The 19,041-nt window shown below is 42.3% G+C and overlaps 1 protein-coding gene across 1 annotated transcript; it reads left to right on the forward strand.

The window, feature by feature from the left end:
* Positions 1–404: 404 nt before the first annotated feature.
* Positions 405–18,578, forward strand: LOC138768680 (transmembrane protein 26-like). Its single transcript, XM_069946631.1, has 3 exons — positions 405–601; positions 16,686–16,815; positions 18,009–18,578. The coding sequence occupies exons 1-3, from the start codon at positions 405–407 to the stop codon at positions 18,576–18,578; spliced, it is 897 nt and encodes a 298-aa protein (XP_069802732.1).
* The last annotated feature ends 463 nt before the right edge of the window (positions 18,579–19,041 follow it).

The raw sequence follows: 19,041 nt of genomic DNA on the forward strand, positions 1-19,041 counted from the left end.
TGTTTGTTATTTTCTCACCCACCCACTCCCACCTGTCTGCCATTTTTACAGTCTGTGGGACTTCTCCTTTAATGTTATGGCTGATCATTGTGTATTCCGGTACGCAGCATCTAACAGTTTTACAACGTCCGAGTCCATCTCTCTAACTACGTTATTTCAGGCTTTTACAAAATCCATTTATAGATTTTCCTCTAAATTTACTGATAAAAGGTCTAATCTAGATGAAATAAGGAGGGCGAAAACTAAGTGCAAAATAATGACAAATTACAGTGGGAGCACTACAACCACATAAATCTACAATACAGCAGACGCTTAATGAACCTATGTATAGTCATACCTAATAGCTCCATAGCGATAATTAATACATACACTTTTTTTGTTTTTTTTTTAGATATTTTGATAAAATGGCCTTTAAATACTGGAAGATTCTGTCCGCCATCTTGAGTCGTTTCATTTTCACAGTGCACGGCTTCCTCCTGGTATGGCAAGTGGTGGTGGTAAAGAAGAATACCTGTTACTGGATGCTGCTTATTGGCCTTCTGCTCTTATATCTGGAAATGGCTGTCACACTGACTGTAACCAGGAAGGGAGAATGGAAGTGGTAAAAAATATATATATTTTTTTTATTTATTTATTATTCTGATACCAGAATTACTGTATATTTAACATCAAGGGAAAAAAAAGAAAACCCAAAGCACATAACCCTTAGGATAAGTGTTGTAGTTTTGCGACAGCTGGAGAGCCAAGGTTCCCTACCCCTTAGGCCACGTTTACACAAAGTACTATTTTATAAGAACGGCCATTGGTTTCAATTCACACAACAGCCATTCTTTTTGTAATGCAATAATCTGCATTGAAGTTAAGACAAACAACAGCCGTCGTTTCGCACAATGTATCAAACAACGCCCATTGATTGCTATGGTGGTTGAAATAATGATCATGTTATTTATTTCTGGCCGTTGTCCATAGACTTCAATGCGATTTTCATTTAAAACAACAGGCATAGCTTGATCCTCAAAACAACAGTCATTGTTTTGAGCGCCAAATAACAGCCATTGTTTATACGTTGTGTGAACGTATAAAACTGCGTTTTTGCTGTCCGTTTAACAAATCCATATAATGGAAAAAACGGATGAAAAAACAGATGCATTTCTGTGTGTCCGTTTTGATCTGTTTCTCCATTGACTTGCCTTATAAAAAGAAGTATCAAAAAAACTGATCAAAACACAACCATTTTTTTTTTTTGCGTACATAAAAACATGGTTGACCTAAAAAAAGGTGGATGTGTTTTGATCCGTTCTTTGATCCTTTTTTTTAAATAACGGGAGTCAATGGAGAAACGGATCAAAATGGATGCACGCAAATACATCCATTTTTTCCATTAAACAGACAACAAAATGCAGTGTGACCCCAACCTTAGGCTTTATGCATAAGGTTTTATTATGTCACTGCTTAGTCTGGGGATCGGCATCCATATTGATGCATGGGATTTTTTTTTTTTGTACCTCTGTATGTCTCTAATATCATATCTAAATTTAAAACTGTGTTGGGTGTATGAAGATGTGTTTTCCAATAAACATCTTCAACTTTGATTGTGCAAAGGTCTTTAACCCTTTGAGGACCAGGCCCAAAATGACCCAGTGGCCCGCGCAAATTTTGATCTTTGCGCTTTCATTTTTCCCTCCTCCCCTTCTAAGAGCTCTAGCACTCTCAGTTTTCTATCTACAAGCCATGTGCGGGCTTGTTTTTTACAGGAATAGTTGTACTGTGTAATGGCGTCATTCATTTTACCATAACATGTATGATGGAATCCCAAAAATATTATTTATCAAGATATAAATAGGTGAAATCGTAAAAAAGAATGCAATATGGTAACGTTTGAGGGGTTCCTGTGTCTACGTAATGCACTATATGGTAAAAGCGACATATTACTATTATTCTATAGGTCAGTCCGAACACAACCATATGCAGGTTACACAGATTATCTAATGTTATAAATATTTTTTTAATGAAATCCTTTTTTTTTGGCAATTAAATATTAATAAAATGGGCCTATTGTGACGCTTATAACAGTTTTATATTTTCACCTATGGGGCTGTATGAGATGTCATTTTTTCCGCCATGATCTCTAGTTTTTATTATTACCATATTTGTGAAAATCGGACGTTTTGATCACTTTTTATTTATTTTTTTTTGTATATAATGTAACATAAAATCGGTAATCGGCACTTTTTTCCCTCTTTTCGTGTACGCCGTTCACCGTTCGCAATGACGCTTGTTATATTTTTATAGATCGGACAATTACGCACGCTACGGTATATTATATGTTTATTTATTTATTTTTATATGTTTTATTTATATAATGGGAAAGGGGGGTGATTTCAACTTTTATTGGGGGAGGGGCTTTGGGGTAGTGTATTAGTGATTTTAATATTTTTTTTTTTTTTAAATTTAAGTCCCTTTGGGGGACTTGTACACACACTACTTTCATTTAATACACGTTGGTTTTAACGATCGGGACCCCCGCAGTCACTTATACCTAAACGCTGCCACGGCATTTAAGGAGTTAATGACACACTGCAGCGCGATCGCTGCAGCCTGTCATTAACGGTGAGGTGCCCGCTGCTCACTGCACCTGGCCCCCACCTCCTATGAAGCGCGCTCCGCTCCAGAGCGCGCTTCATAGCTCAGGACGTACCCGTACGCCCAGGGTCGTCTGGGCACAGACTTCCAGGGCGTACCGGTACGTCCTAGGTCATCTAAGGGTTAAGAGGTGGAAATTGGTGTTGCTACTTATTGCATACTATTAAATACTAGCAAGTGAACAGGTGAAAAAAAAAATTGCTTTTTGCAAAAGCAGGTCGTAAATAATGAGCATATTATTCTACATGGTGTATGCACTAGCTGTCCAATTTCCCATTGACTTCAATGGAGTGCATAAATATATCATCGTCCAATTGGTAGGTAGAGTGGTAAAGGCACACTAGTGTGCCAGCTATCCTAAATGTAAGCCTTAAAGGGCAACTCCAGCGCAAAACAAATTATTTTCTTAAATCAACTGGTGCCAGGGATTTGTAATTTACTTCTATTAAAAAATCTCAAGTCTTCCAGTTCTTATCAGCTGCTGTATGTCATAGACATAGATATACTGTACACATGTAGGACATACAGCAGCTGATAAGTACTGGATGACTTGAGATTTTTTAATAGAAGTAAATTACAAATCTATATAACTTTCTGATACCAGTTGTTTTGAACAAAAAATTTGGATGCTGTTGGACTTTCTCATTTATATGTGTCACACAGACGTGTCATGAGTTTTGATCGGTCAGGTCTGTGTTTACATTTCCACCAACTTAGGTTTCTACACCAGACTGCTTGTGCACCTGATATATTTGTTGGCGTTTAATAAGAATATTTTATGTGATTCCAATGTATGTCATTATCGGTTAGTTCTCGTTTTTAACGCTGTTTAATCTGGAATGACGTTAGCTATTGAGCATGAGCCTGTGAGGCTTAAAACGCCTAAGCTCTATGCGGTACGGCATGTCAGATATGTTTTTTATGGAAGAATAAACATGTAACAAGGGTTACAGTGGTTACTAGAGTTTATGGTATATCATATGCCATGAATACTTAAAGGGATATGGTTATCATGATTTAACCTATAAAACACTCGTGAGATGGTAATAATAATAATCCCTACCATGTTTCGCACTCATGAGATCAGTTTTTCTATGTTCAGAAAAAGAAGTTGTAAATTCGCGCTTGACATATGCACAATAGTCACAATTGATTATTTGGTTAGAGACCAGTGTCGCAGCTAGCCTTGTGTAGAAGAAGAATGGAATCCAACAGCATCCAGTAATGTGAAAAAAGTTGTCAGCTGATTGTATTTTTGTTTTTTAACATGTTGAAAAATCCTGATCATGTCAGCTGCAATCTGCTGCTCAATGTTTTGTGTAATAAGAGCCGCTGACTTCAATGGGCAACCCAAACAATCTAAGGATCCTTTAGGCAGCCCCTCTCACTGCTCTCTGCTTGCTGTCTGTGCGAGTGATGGATTTTGATGGACATTGATGCTAGGGGCAGGCACCCTGCCAATCAATGATTCATAACTTATCCCGTGAATAGGACATCAATCTTACTGATATAGATAGAGATGTTGGAGACATGGCTGCTCAGGTGATTCCCAATTGGGATGTTGTTTTGGATGGGCCACTGAGGGCAGAAGGAAAGGTTAGTAAGGAGAGAAAGCATCTTCTTGTTGGTGACTCGATTGTTAGAGGTGTTGGGGTAGGACAGGAGGAGGATGTGCTTAGAGAGGTGAGATGTCTCCCAGGTGCTACTGTCAGGAGGGATAGGAGACGGATTGTAAACATTGTGAAGGCTGCTAGTATAGATAGCAAGATTGATCTGGTGGTTCATCTTGCAACCAATGACTTGTCCCAAGGAGATGTGGATTTGGTTAAAAAGGAATTTCAAACTTTTAGTCTGGAGCTGGGCAAGATAAGGGATTCTGTGACATTTTCAGAGGTTTTGCCGGTCTGTAATCAGAACAACAAGGCATGTCGTATCTCAGAGTTTAATGCATGGTTACGGCAGTGGTGCAAGGCAGAAGGTTTCGGGTTTGTTAGTCATAGCTTTTACAAGTGGTGCAAAAAGGAGATGTTCAAGAGGGATGGTTTGCACCCATCACACATAGGTACACAGGTACTTGGTGATGAATTCAGATTGTTTTTGGACAGACATTTAAACTAGATGAAGGGGACAGAAGTATAATAGAGGAGGAGGATTTCTGTCCCCGACCAGTAAAGACAAATAAGTGTATCTGGATCGGTGAAAGCGCAGTGGTTGGTGCTGTAGACACAGTGGTTGGTGCTGTAGACACAGTGGTTGGTGCTGTAGACACAGTGGCTGGTGCTGTTCATGCAGTTGTTGGTGCTGTAGATGCAATGGTTGGTGCGGTTATTGGTGGTAAGGAAGGTGCTGTTGGTGCGGTAGATGAATTTGGGAATAAAGGTATTATGAAGCTTAGTAATCTTCGGGCAATGTGTACGAATGCTCGCAGCTTAGGAAACAAGATCTGTGAGCTGACGGCCATTATGTCTAGAGATGATTTGGACCTTGTTGCTGTGACAGAGACCTGGTTCAAAGAGTCTAATGATTGGGAAATAGCTATACCGGGATATATTCTGTACAGGAAAGACAGAGCAGAGAGAAGGGGAGGCGGGGTAGCCATTTATGTCAGGGATAGTCTTATATCCACAGTCATCCGAAATACATATAAAGAGCTGGAGACTCTCTGGGTTTGCATGCAGTCCAAAGAGGGATCTGTTATTAGAATAGGTGTTATCTATAGGCCTCCGGGGCATAGTGAGGACTATGATAACATGCTGATGGATGAAATTACTAAAATGTCATTAAAGGGGGACATTGTAGTTATGGGTGACTTCAACTTGCCGGATGTGGATTAGAATATCCCTTCTGCACTTACATGTAAAAGCAAGAATGTAATGGAGGCCCTTACAGGGGCATCTCTGAAACAGCTTGTAAAGTCACCTACCAGAGGAGAGAACATTCTAGATTTAGTATTTACTAATGTGGATCGGGTGTCTGAAGTTAGAGTGGAAGAAAATCTAGGTTCCAGTGACCACCAGTGTCTATGGTTTGACGTACAAACTGACTGAGTCCAATCCCATACTACAACAAGAGTATTGGATTTTAGGAAGACAGATTTCAATAAAATGGGGGAGTATTTAGATAAAGAATTAAGAGGGTGGGATAAAACATCGGGAGCGAGCACTCAGTGGGCAGAATTAAAAAATCCAATTTAAAGGCAACTAGACTACATGTGCGAGAAGTTAGCAAAAGTAAAAGGAAGAAGAATCCATTATGGTTTACTAGAGAGGTTAAGGCCATTGTAAAAGGAAAAAAGGCAGCGTATAGGAAGTATAAGGAGACTGGGAATGAAGCTGACAGAGAGACGTATAAAAGTATACAGAAGGAGGCAAAGCAGATTATAAATGCTGCTAAAGCCTCAAAAGAAGAAGAAATGGCAAAATCTGTTACTGCGGGGAATAAAACCTTCTCCAGATATATAAGTGACAGGAAGAAGAAGAAGAATGGCTGCAGCATTACTAAAATAAGTAATGGGGAGAATACGTTTATTGATGGAGATAAGGCGGTCGCTGACTATTTGAATAGTTACTTCTGCTCAGTGTTTTCAGAAGGCGGCCTTCACAATCACAGGATGGTTGGACACAGCATTGCCTCCAGCTATATGGGTTCAGCTCCAGTATTTTCAGAGACTGAAGTTGCAGAGGAACTTGCCCGTTTAAAGCTGAATAAGGCGATGGGTCCAGATGGGATCCATCCCAGGGTTCTTAAAGAACTCAGATCTGTGATTGCTGCCCCCCTGACAGATCTGTATAACCAATCCCTGCTAACAGGAGATGTCCCTGATTATTGGAGAACAGCCAATGTTATACCAATCCACAAGAAGGGGAATAGAGAAGAGCCCAGTAACTACAGGCCAGTGAGCCTGACATCTGTAGTAGTGAAAATGATGGAAACTCTTCTATAAAAGAAGATAATGGATCACCTAAGAATCAACAATTTGATGGATCCAAACCAGCATGGCTTTACTGAGGGACGATCATGTCAGACTAATCTCATTGATTTCTTTGATTATGCCACAAAAGTACTGGATGAAGGTGGTGCTGTGGATATTGCCTATCTGGACTTCAGCAAAGCTTTTGATACAGTTCCCCATAAAGAGCTGATAGAGAAGTTGGAGAAAATTGGACTTAATCCCTGGATAGTTCAGTGGATTTGTGGTTGGCTGAAGGACAGATATCAGAGGGTTGTTGTTAATGGTGTATATTCTGAGCAGAGACTGGTTACAAGTGGTGTGCCTCAAGGGTCTGTTCTGGGTCCTATTCTTTTTAATATGTTTGTAAGTGACATAGGAGAAGGTTTGGTAGGTAAAGTTTGTCTGTTTGCTGACGACACAAAAGTGTGCAATAGGGTTGATATTCCTGGAGGTGTCAGTAATATGGAAAATGATTTAGCTTTGCTAGATAAGTGGTCCAAACAGTGGAAATTGAAGTTCAACGTTTCCGAATGTAAAATAATGCACTTGGGGAGGAGGAATCCTCTATCAGAGTATCACATTGGCAGTACTGTGTTGGAAAAGACTTCAGAAGAGAAGGATTTAGGGGTAGTGATATCAGACAGCCTTAAAATGAGTCACCAGTGCAACCAGGCGGTGGGGAAAGCTAATCGTATGCTGGGGTGTATAGCTAGAGGTATAACCAGTAGGAAGAGGGAGATCGTGATCCCGCTGTATAGAGCTCTGGTGAGGCCACATCTGGAATACTGTGTCCAGTTCTGGAGACCTCATCTAAAAAAGGACATTGATAAAATTGAACGGGTCCAAAAACGGGCTACAAAAATGGTGGAGGGTGTAAGGCATAAACCATATCAGGAAAGACTTAAAGATTTGAATCTGTATAGTCTGGAAGAAAGAAGGGAAAGGGTAGACATGATTGAAACCTTTAAGTATGCTAAAGGACTAAATAAGGTTCAGGAGAGAAGTGTTTTTAGTAAAAAACTGAGTTCAAAAACAAGAGGACACAGTGAGAGGTTAGTTGGGGGAAAGATCAGAAGCAATGTGAGAAAATATTATTTTACTGAAAGAGTAGTAGATACCTGGAACAAACTTTCAGCAGAGGTGGTTGGTAAATCTACAATAACAGAATTTAAACACGCCTGGGATAGACATATATCTATCCTAAGATAATAAGAAAGAAAATACTAAAAGGGCAGACTAGATGGACCCAGTGGTCTTTTTCTGCCGACAATCTTCTATGTTTCTATGTTTCTATGGGAAAAGCCCTATAATACCTTGATCTGTTTGTCATTTATAGGCTAGGTTCACACTACATAAAAATGACGTCTATCTTTCTTAATAATGGCTGCCATTGCGCAACATATGTTACATAATACGAACTGTATTAGTGATGAGCGAACATTTTTGTAAATGTTCATATGTTTGTGCGAATTGTTCGTGTTCGCCAATTACGAACAATTTGTTCGATGATCGGAATGGTTATAATGATCATTTTCAAACATATTTGAACATGCAAACGTACGTAAGTGCGTAAGTTTCCACCCACCAATTTAAAAGAGCTAATGAACGTGTGGGAAGGAAGGGTACATAAGGCAATGTAGTAGCTGTGGTAGCAGGGGTGTTATATCGGAGGGGTGGCCGGTCACTTGCTAGGTGTTGTAGTGTGACACCACTCCTGTGGTGGATGGCTGAGATACAGCTGAACCTTAATGGGTTGTCACGTGACGCCAGTGCCTGGTGGGCACACAGGTGTGATGGCACGCCTGCTTTTAGGGTGTAAGGCCGGTTGTACACTTTTCCCCTGTGGTCCTGCCGGGTTGCTACCAGGTCCCTTGGGATAGTGTCACAGATGATGTAGTCACAGGTAGCCAGAGCAGTATAATGACCCTCCCGGATAGTAGGACCCGCCACCCACAGAAAGGGGAAGTGTCCCAAGGTTGCGGTGTGTATGCTGTGTACAGTAGGTGGTGATGAATGACCACAAACTCTTGGAATAACGTTGAGTTAGATTACTACTTAGAAATGTGCAACAGGTAATACAGAAGGTCTCTTACATACACTTGACAAAGTTCCAATAAAGACTTGAACATAGGACGACCAGATCTGTAGGATTAGTGCAGTGTAGAAGATAGTTGTGATGATAGAGTTGTGTTGAGGTTAAGTGGCATAGAGGAGGATTCCGTGAGAGTCTCAACCCATATAGTAATGTGCTCTGCCGGGATGTTGGAGGATGAAATAGAATACTATGAAATAGAATAGAATAGAAGAAGAACAACAACAACACCTGTGCCCTTGTATTGACCTTTGCTTTCAGTCTTCTCACCACCTTATGCCCACTAGCCAAACCGTACTAATGGGTGACACAGGTCCCAGACCTTGTTACCTGGGTTGAACGGAATGCTGAGGGTTCCTAGCTGACACCTGCGCTGCTAGATGGAGTTCTTAGGCTTACTGCAACTTTGCTCCACCCGGATCAGTTCCTAGCTCTTTGGCTCTATAGTGGATACTGTACTGCTCTGTGACTTCTCCTTGTCACGGCATGGGTTGAGGTTATTGTTTGGCTAGTACTCTCCTGAGAGGTTTAACACTGCATAGTGCTTAGTGCAAGTACATGTAAGAAGGTTGGTAACAGTGTGCTGTCTTGTGTCCTACCCATGCGGTAAACTGGCTATGACTCAGAGGGCCAGGGCCCAGACAGGACCACGGTGAAGAGCTGTTTAGTTTGCGTCCTTTCTCCACACCGCCAAACACCGGTATGTTCGATCATCACAATTTTTTAAATATTGGAATCCATTGAAACAGTTGTGGTGTCACAAAACAATATTGACTTGGCACCCTTGACACAGTTTCCATGTGCTTTCGGCAGGTTAACCCCTTAGTGACCGCCATGCTGCCTTTTCACGGCGGCCACTAATGGGCTTTATTCCGATGCGTGCGCCTTTAACGGCGGGCGCATCGGAATAAATTACCGCCCGGCGGCGGCAGCAGGACGGGTGATCAGCGGTCAGTGTGACCGCTGACACCCTCCTGTAACTGCCCGGAGCGAAAGATTCTCCGCTCCGGGCAGTTTAACCCGTTAAATGCCGCTGTCAAACCATGACAGCGGCATCTAACGGGTCCCGGTGGATCCCGGACGGCGCCGTGGGTCACTTACATGATCGCGATGTCCCGCGGCGCCGTCCAGGGTCCCGATGTCTCCATGGTGATTCCGGGGTCCTAATGAAGGTCCCCGGGGTCACCATGGAGATGCCTGATGCTGACAGGGGTGGCCGCGGCTATTGCCTGTCAGCATGAGGCATGATACTATACATTGCAGTACATTAGGTACTGCAATGTATTGTATCAGTGATCAAAGTATTTTACACTAGTGTACAGTAATGTACACTAGTGTAAAAGTAAAAAAAAGTGAAAAAAGTGTGCACCAAACACAACACAGCCCCCCCCCCCAGCCCCCCCCAATAATAAAGATGCATTACATTCCCCATACACTATAAAACATTACATAAAAGTGATCAAAAACACAAATCCTATACATATTTGGTATCGTTACGTCCGTAACAACCCAATCTATAAAACTATATCAATAATTATATCGCACGACACACGCTGTGAAAAAAAAATTATAAAAACCGTACTAGAATAGCTGTATTTTATCAATCCACTTTAGAAAATACGTCATAAAAGAGATCAAAAAGTCATATACATATAAAACTTGGTATCAATAGAAACTACAGATCTTCCCGCAAAAAATAAGCCCAAAACCAGCTCTGTCGCGCAAAAGATGAGAACGCTATGGATCTTGCAATGCAGGGACAGTTTTTGTGGGTTTTGGCTAGGAAGATAGTTTCTATTGCGCCAAAGCGGTAATAGTTAAAAAAAACTATACAAATGTGGTATCGCCGTAACCGTAGCGACCCAGAGAATACATGTATTATGTTATTAGTGACCGCCGATACGGATTTTTACGGCGATCACTAATGGGCTCTATTCTGCTGCCATCAGCTCTTTATGGCGATGGTGCAGAATAGTGCAGCGGCGCCGGTAATGCCTGCAGCCCCCTCCTCTCAGCTATCGGAGGTAGCTGAGGGGTTGGGGGAGAGTGTGGGGTCAGTCCCGGCCAGTCCCCTCACCGGTGATCGCCGTTATCAGTATAAAGGCGGCTACCGGTAACGGGCATTGCCAGCGCAGCTGAACGCTTTCATCTCTTCTCACCGTGAATCCACAGTGAGAGGAGATGAAAACATGTCCCCCCCATCCCCAGAATTAACCCTAGTGACCTGGCCACTGACCCTCCCCTCCCTGGGCGGCCATCTGATCCAAGATGGCCGCCGTCATCACTGTGAACAGACTCTGTTCACAGTGATGGATTCCTAAAAATGATCCAAGCTTCATTCTCTCCACCACCGGAGGTGGCGGAGAGCATGGGGCAATGATCGGTGACCACCCGGTGTGGTCCTAGTACAAGTGATCAGCGGTATATACTATATACCACTGATCGCTTGTTCCAAATGGTGCCGGCACTTTTTTACGCCTGTCACCAAAGTCAAGTGCCCTGGATTACCCGTAACCACCCTGGATTACTTGTAACCACCCCAGATTACCCATCACCACCCCAGATTACCCGTAACCACCCCAGATTACCCGTAACCACCCCAGATTGCCCGTAACCACCCCAGATTGCCCGTAGCCACCCCAGATTGCCCGTAGCCACCCCAGATTGCCCGTAACCACCCTAGATTGCCCGTAGCCACCCCAGATTGCCCGTAACCACCCTAGATTGCCCGTAACCTCCCCAGATTGTCCGTATCCACCCCAGATTGCCCGTATCCACCCCAGACAGCCCATAACCATCCCAGACAGCCCATAACCATCCCAGACAGCCCATAACCATCCCAGACAGCCCATAACCATCCCAGACAGCCCATAACCACCCCAGAATGCCCGTAATCTCCCCAGAATGCCCGTAATCTCCCTATATTGCCCGTATCCCCCCCCCCATAGCCCATAACCATTCCAGACAGCCCGTAACCACCCCAGATTGCCACAGACTGCCTGTAACTACCCCAAATTGCCTGTAACCACCACAGATTGCTCGCAACCACCCCAGATTTCCCGTCACCACCCCAGATTTTCCGTCACCACCCCAGATTGCCCGTTGCAACCCCAGATAGTCAGTGAACACCACCAGATTGCCCGTCACCACCCCAGATAGTCAGTGAACACCATCAGATTGCCCATCACCACCCCAGATAGCCAGTAACCACCCCTAGATAGCCATTAAACACCCCAAGATTGCCCATAACCACCCCATACAGCCAGTAACCACCCCAGATTGCCCGTAACCACCCCAGATTGCCCGTAACCACCCCAGATTGCCTGTGACCACCCCAGATTGACCGTAACCACCCCAGATTGACCGTAACCACCCCAGATTGGCACAGACTGCTCGTAACCACCCCAGATTGCCCATAACCCCACCAGATTGCCTGCTGCCACCTCAGATAGCCAGTAAACACCCTGAGATTGTCTATTACCATCCCAGATAACCAGTAAACACCCACATATTGCCTGTAACTAAAATGACACTCCTTCTCTTCTGAGCCCTGCTGTGTGCCCATACAGTGGTTTATGCCCACATATGGGGTACCATTGTACTCAGGAGAACCTCCGTTACAAGTTTTGGGGTGCTTTTTCTCCCTTGTTCCTAGTGAAATTGAGAAATTTCAAACTAAACAAACATGTTATTGAAAAAATTCTATTTTTTTCATTTTTACGGTCTAGTTTTGAATACTTTCCTCCAATACCTGTGGGGTCAAAATGCTCACCACACCCCAAGATAAATTCCTTGAGGGGTGTACTTTCCAAAATGGGGTGATTTTGGGGGGGAGGGTTCTATTCTGTAGACATTACAGGGGCACTGCAAACGCACCTGGCGCTCAGAAACTTCTTCAGGAAAATCATGCACTGAAAATGCTTGGCGCTCCCTTCCTTCTGTGGCCCGCTGTGTGCCCACACAGTGGTTTATGCCCACATATGGGGTACCGTTCTACTCAGGAGTACCTGCGTTACATATATTGCGTTGAGTTTTCTCCCCTGTTTCTCGTGAAATTGAGAAATTTCAAACTAAACAAACATGTTATTGGAAAAATTCTATTTTTTCATTTTTACTGTCTTCTTTTGAATACCTTCCTCTAATACCTGTGGGGTCAAAATGGTCATTAAACCCCAAGATGAATTCTTTGAGAGGTGCATTTTCCAAAATGGGGTGACTTTTGGGGGGGTTCTATTCTGCTGACACTACAGGGGCTCTGCAAACACACCTGGCGCTCAGAAATTTCTTCAGCAAAATCTGAACTGGAAATGCTAATAGGTGCTCCCTTCCTTCTGAGGCCTGCTGTGTGCCCATACAGTGGTTTACGCCCACATATGGGGTACCGTTCTACTCAGGAGAACCTGCATTACAAAATTTGGGGTGCATTTTCTCTCATGTTTATTATGAAAATGAGATACTTTAATCTTAACAAATATATTATTGGAAAATTTCTATTTTCCATTTTTTTCCGGCCTAATTGTGAATACTTTCCTCCAGCCCCTGTAGGGTTAAAATGCTCATTATACCCCTAGATTAATTCTTTAAGGTGTCTAGTTTCCAAAATGGGGTCACTTATGGGGGTTTCCAGTATACAAGCCTCCTAAATCAACTTAAAAAAAGAACTGGTCCCTAAAAAAATCAGTTTTGGAAATTTCATGAAAATTTGATAATTTGCTGATACATTTCTAAGCCCCGTAACACCCTAAAAAAGTGAAATATGTTTACGAAATGAAGCCAGAATAAATAGGACATATTGATAATGTGACTTACTAACTAATTTTTGTCATGTGCTTTTTTTTTTTTAGAAGCAAAGAATTTCAAAGTTCGTAAAGTGCAAAATTTTAAAATTTTTCATTATATTTTGATGTTTTTTACAAAAAACACACAAGACAGTGACCAAATTTTGCCACTAACATAAAGTACCATATGTTACGAAAAAACAATCTCAGAATCGCTAGCATACGTTAAAGCATCACTGAGCTATAAGCGCATAAAGTGAGACAGGTCAGATTTTGAAAAATGAGCCTGGTCATTAAGGCCCAAACAGGCTTGGTCCCTAAGGGGTTAAAAATGGACTACTCCCATTACATGGGGATAAATAATCATCCAAAACTGCGCCAGAGTATACAGTAAAAACTAAGGGAGTATGGTACATATTCCTAGGTGGATTTAGGTGAACATGCCCTTACATTAACTACATGTTTGTCATTCTTTGTACCGGAGTATATTTCCCACTGTCTTCTCTATAAAAGACTTCCCTTTTTTTTCTTTATTAACAGCTTGACAACATCCCCAGAGACAGGTACCACATACACAGTGAAGTATGTGCAATAACCACAGTAATAACCATCACTTCAACAAAAACCTTCAGAGAATTTCACTCAAGCACTTAAGCTAAGCGCACGCAGACCTATGTTTCATTGCGTGATGATTAGGTCAATAATCTGGAAGCGAGGAAGCATCAAGTATCTATTATATTTATAATGGATCCATTATGATTCATTTACAGATGTTCCGAAAAGAGCTAGCCTATGATATCCCATAATATGTCAGTGTGTATAGTAGAGAATAAGCAATACATTTAGTTAGAAGTACAGTAAGGAGTTTCGTCTTCCTTGTGTAAAGTATACAATAGAGAGGCGGTATGGAACCATATAATGCATAAAACCAAGATATCGAGCTATATTGATGCCTGTTAATCTGTTTTATGCAGTTAATAATTTTTTGCATAGTACTAATAATGAGCCATTTAAGCCCTTCCTTGTGATACCCCCCAAATGCCCTCTTTGAGGTGGGATTTACAGAAACTCCTTGCCCTTTGTGGCACAGTGGGCAGGGATATCCTGGCAAATTGGGACTGATGGCTAGTATGTGTTTGAGCTGAGCACTACTTTGTCATCAGCAATAGGTTTTGATTAGAGATGAGCGAAGGGCTTCATTTGATCCGCGCTCTGCTCATCAAGCCGCCGGTCTTTCAGTGCAGCTCCGATCCACCCTGGGTGCTGGGAAAAAGCTAGATCCAATCCTGGGACACTGGGAGAAGTTTCTCAGGATTGGATGCAGCTTTTCCCTGGCATCCTGGGAGGAGCGGCAGGGAGAAGAGCAGCGCTGAAAGGCTGGTGGCTTGATGAGTGGAGCGCCGATCAAATGAAGGGATGAGCAATTCGATGGTAATTTTCGGAATGTTGGACAGTGACTCCACACCAGCAGACTAGTTACTCCTACAGCCCATATTCATCGGAAGCTACAGACGGGAAGCCCTATAGTGGAGTCTTTCACGCCCGACATGTTGTAACAATATGATTCCGGGAGTTGGGCCACTGACTCTTCGCAGCACTGTTATAACAAAGCCCCAAGGCTGCTTTATTACAGAGCTGCGGAGATTCAAACACTTTCCCAGCTACTGGAATCATATTAATTAGGGATGGTCCGAACCCTCCGAGGTTTGGGTTCGTATGAACTTCTCGGCATCAGACATCAGATTCTCGCTGTCTGCCCGCTCCGTGGATACAGCGGGAGGAACGCCTGGAAAACTGAGATACAGCCTATGGCTATGTGGATCCACCCGCTGCACGGAGCGGGCAGACAGCGGGAATCATTGCCGAGAGTTCGGGTTCATCCCTAATATTGATACATCGTGCCAGGCGGGGAAACTACAGGGATTCCCTGTCCGTAGGTTACGTATAATACAGGACATGGGAATAAGCCCTTAGTGTTATTATCTAAAAAGCAGCTGTTCAAAATGTTTTCTGTGATTTTATTATTGCAGTTATTCATTTTAATTCATACATATTATGATATTTGGGAAATACCGTATAAAATTGTCTCAGCTTGCTAGATTATGACTACTATAAGTTTTTTTGTTTTCATCTAACAAGCTGTGTGAGGGCTGTCTCTTTTTTTTGTAGCTTTTATTGGTACCATTTTTGGGACTTTTTGATCACTTTGTATTCCATGTTCAGGTGTTAGGTGACTAAAAATGACAATTTAGACATTTATACTTTAATAGTTCTGGCATTTCCATACAGAGTGATAACAATTATCATTATTTTAAGTAGTTAAGTTTTTGTTCTTTATAAAATGGGAAAAAATAGCTATGTGAATTGTTTCACATTTGTAAGAACTTCTGCAATCATTACACATCTTGTACAGTACACTGCAATATGTATGTATTGCAGTGTACTTTCACTGTCACAGTGGCAGGGTGTGATTGGGATAAAAATCATGACAGCCACAACCCTCTGATGTGAAGACAACCAACTGGCACTCCTTGATTGTGTTATAGCATAGGTGGAAGCCAATAGAGGAAGCCAATAGAGGTCCCAAAGGCATAGTAGCCAATACCACCTAGATGAGTTATCTCTGATGGTGTCTGCAGATGGCACGTGTGAGCCATGTTTGGCATACATGAGCATCCAATGTTGAGAATGGGTTAAAGAATATGTTTCTTATACAGATTTAGGCCAGGTTTACATGCAGTATGACAGTGGCCGTTCTGTGACCCAGTTGAGTCACAGAACAGCTGATGTCTGTGAAGTTCATCCCGGACCATACTGCAGTACCGGCCGGATGGACTTAATTTCTTTTAAATTAGAATGCAAGCACATTTGGGTGTGCCCACATTCCAATGAACCATAGTCGACAATGCAAAGTGTGGACGGAGCCGCACTTTACATCGTCTGCTCTGTCAGTCTTTTGCGACTGCTATTCAATGTATATGTCAGTTTTTTTGTCAGTTCAATGACATGTCAGTTTTTTGTGCGGCCGCTTAGAATCCCTGCCAGAGTGTATACAGTGTGTACTTCAATATGATCGCCCAATTCATTAAATAACGGTCATGGTTGCAAAACTGCAACTACGGCCGTTGTTTAATGAATTTTTACATTTTGTGAACTTAGCCTTACACAGCATATACAGAGAATCTTTGTATTATATGTCCTTATTTTCTTTATCATTTAGGTTTTGCCCCATGGTGTTTCTCTACTTGGCTTCTGCCATTCCCTCTGTTTTCTTGCTGGAACTTCATTTTCTTGAAATTAGAACAATACGGGTCAACTCCAACTCAACAAATGCTGAAGATGACAATCAGGTATTATACCTATATATGCCAGTAAATATGAAAAAGCTGTTTCAAATTATATATTACATTTACATTTTATGGGGCACAGTGATGTAAGCCAAGCCCTATACACCCATCAATCATTTAAGGCAGGGAGAGACAGTGGAGGGAGTAGGCATGCATGCTGCTGCTCAGTACATCCTGTTTGATGCTTGAGCTCTAAGCACAATCCTGAGCTTCCAGAAACAGTGCTATATAGGGGGTGCACAACACAATAGGAGTCACAACCAGACATTGGTCCTTGAGGAGATCATAGACCCCTCTGCCACATAAGAATACACTATTATTATAAATGGTACATGGTAGGATGGCCTGGTTGCGGCTTTTCCGCTAGGGTCAAAGAGCTCTGAAAAATCAGCTTAGCAACCACTTTTGTTTACTGGTTATGACTAGTGTTGAGCAACCCTATCAAAATGTTTAGGTTCGGCAACATTAGCCAAACTTGAACAGCCTGCGTTTCATTTCCTGAGGCTGCAACAAATTGGATGTTGCCCTAGGGAATCCTGGAAAACATGGATACAGCCACCCTAGGGCAGTATCCAAATTATGCAGCTGCGGGGAATGAAACACAGAGCTGTCCAGTTTGGCTAACATGCCAAATCGGAACATTTTAACACATTCGCTCAGCACTACGATGTGTAGCTGCTCAGGGATCAGATTACAGTAATACAAGTCTATGGAGGAGAGAGATGAGATGGAGTGCCAGGGAACACATATAGAGACAGCTAAAGGACAACTCTGCAGGTAGGAGATCTCATCGAAGAGAGGTTAAACCACTCACTACAGCTTTATAATGGCCTCCATGCTGCTGCCGCTTTAGTGCATAGAGACACAAAAGTGCAGGATCTCCTCCTCTATGTGTGTATAGACTACATAGACATTAGGTTCTTCCAACCAGTTTTGCAAATTACAAATTTAGTTTGCTGATCAGAAATCTGCTGAAAAATGCCGTATATCAGATATATAATGGGGATATACAGGGCATATATATAATGGGCACCTTACTTGAAAATTCACTTGAAACGACCGGTAGGCTTTAATAAATTGCTGCGGACTTGAGGTAGTCATTGTGGCATCAGTAATATTTTTTGCACATTAGGCACACATGTTCATAAAATTAGATAAAAAATTAAAAATACCCCCAAATTTCTTCTTTTCTATAGGTTTTACCCTTTGTACCAATCAATCGTTGGTTGGAGGCACTGGAGCAGCTCATGATCTTGGTACTAGTTATAGGACGTTGGCTGATGCCAAAAGGAGAGATAAGCAGAGACCAGTTGTCTGAACTATTGCTGATCTACATTGGTTTAGGAGCAGATATCCTGGATATCCTACTACTAATCAAGGAACCATCGGTGGATACCAACTGGAATGTGACCATGGTGGCTCTGTGTCTCTTCAGTTGGGCAACCTTACAGTTCACATTGGTCCTAACACAATCAGATTCATCACCCGTCCAAAAAGCACAGGACGAAGAGGAGACCCAGTCACCCCCTGATGGGAAGGAGGGATGTGCTACCTCTTGTTGCACAAATGACATATGGAGCTTACTGATCACAGTGGGGATGCAGGACGGACCTTTTCTCATTTTCCGCCTGTACCTAGCAATACAAGAGAGAATGCTGAATGAAATGATGATCTTCTATATCTGTAAAAATATTTTGACCGTTTCGATAGAAATATACAGAATTGTCGTTGTTCACTGTGCAGATTGCAAGCCGAAAAATAGTTAGATATTACCATATCTGACCAAATAAAAAAATGTCACCTATACAACTACTTCTCAGCTTTGTCTCTTATATCACATCATTCTGTTCTGTCCTCTGTTCTTCAGACTCGGCACATTGGTTCTCAGCCAGTAGATGTCAGGTGGAGGCACAGGAGGCATCATATCCTAGGGAAGATCTCAAAATAAATTAAGGTGTACCTGTTATTATAAAAAACTTATAACACGTAATAGAAACCCGTCAAAAGTTTTCGTCGGTCCGTTCAGAGCAGGGAGAGGCGGCTCTGCAGCTGCGATACTCTCCCCACTGTATTTACCGATCAGTACAGATCAGAGCACTCAGACCCAGGCAGATCAAAACTTTCGACAAGTCTCTATGACATAAAAACGAAAAAAAAAAAAAAAGTACAACAGCAACCTACAGGTGCAAGTGCTTACCATATACAGTAAAACCTCGGTTCCCGAACACC

Source organism: Dendropsophus ebraccatus, chromosome 12, assembly GCF_027789765.1.
Source record: "Dendropsophus ebraccatus isolate aDenEbr1 chromosome 12, aDenEbr1.pat, whole genome shotgun sequence".
NCBI classification, from domain to species: domain Eukaryota; kingdom Metazoa; phylum Chordata; class Amphibia; order Anura; family Hylidae; genus Dendropsophus; species Dendropsophus ebraccatus.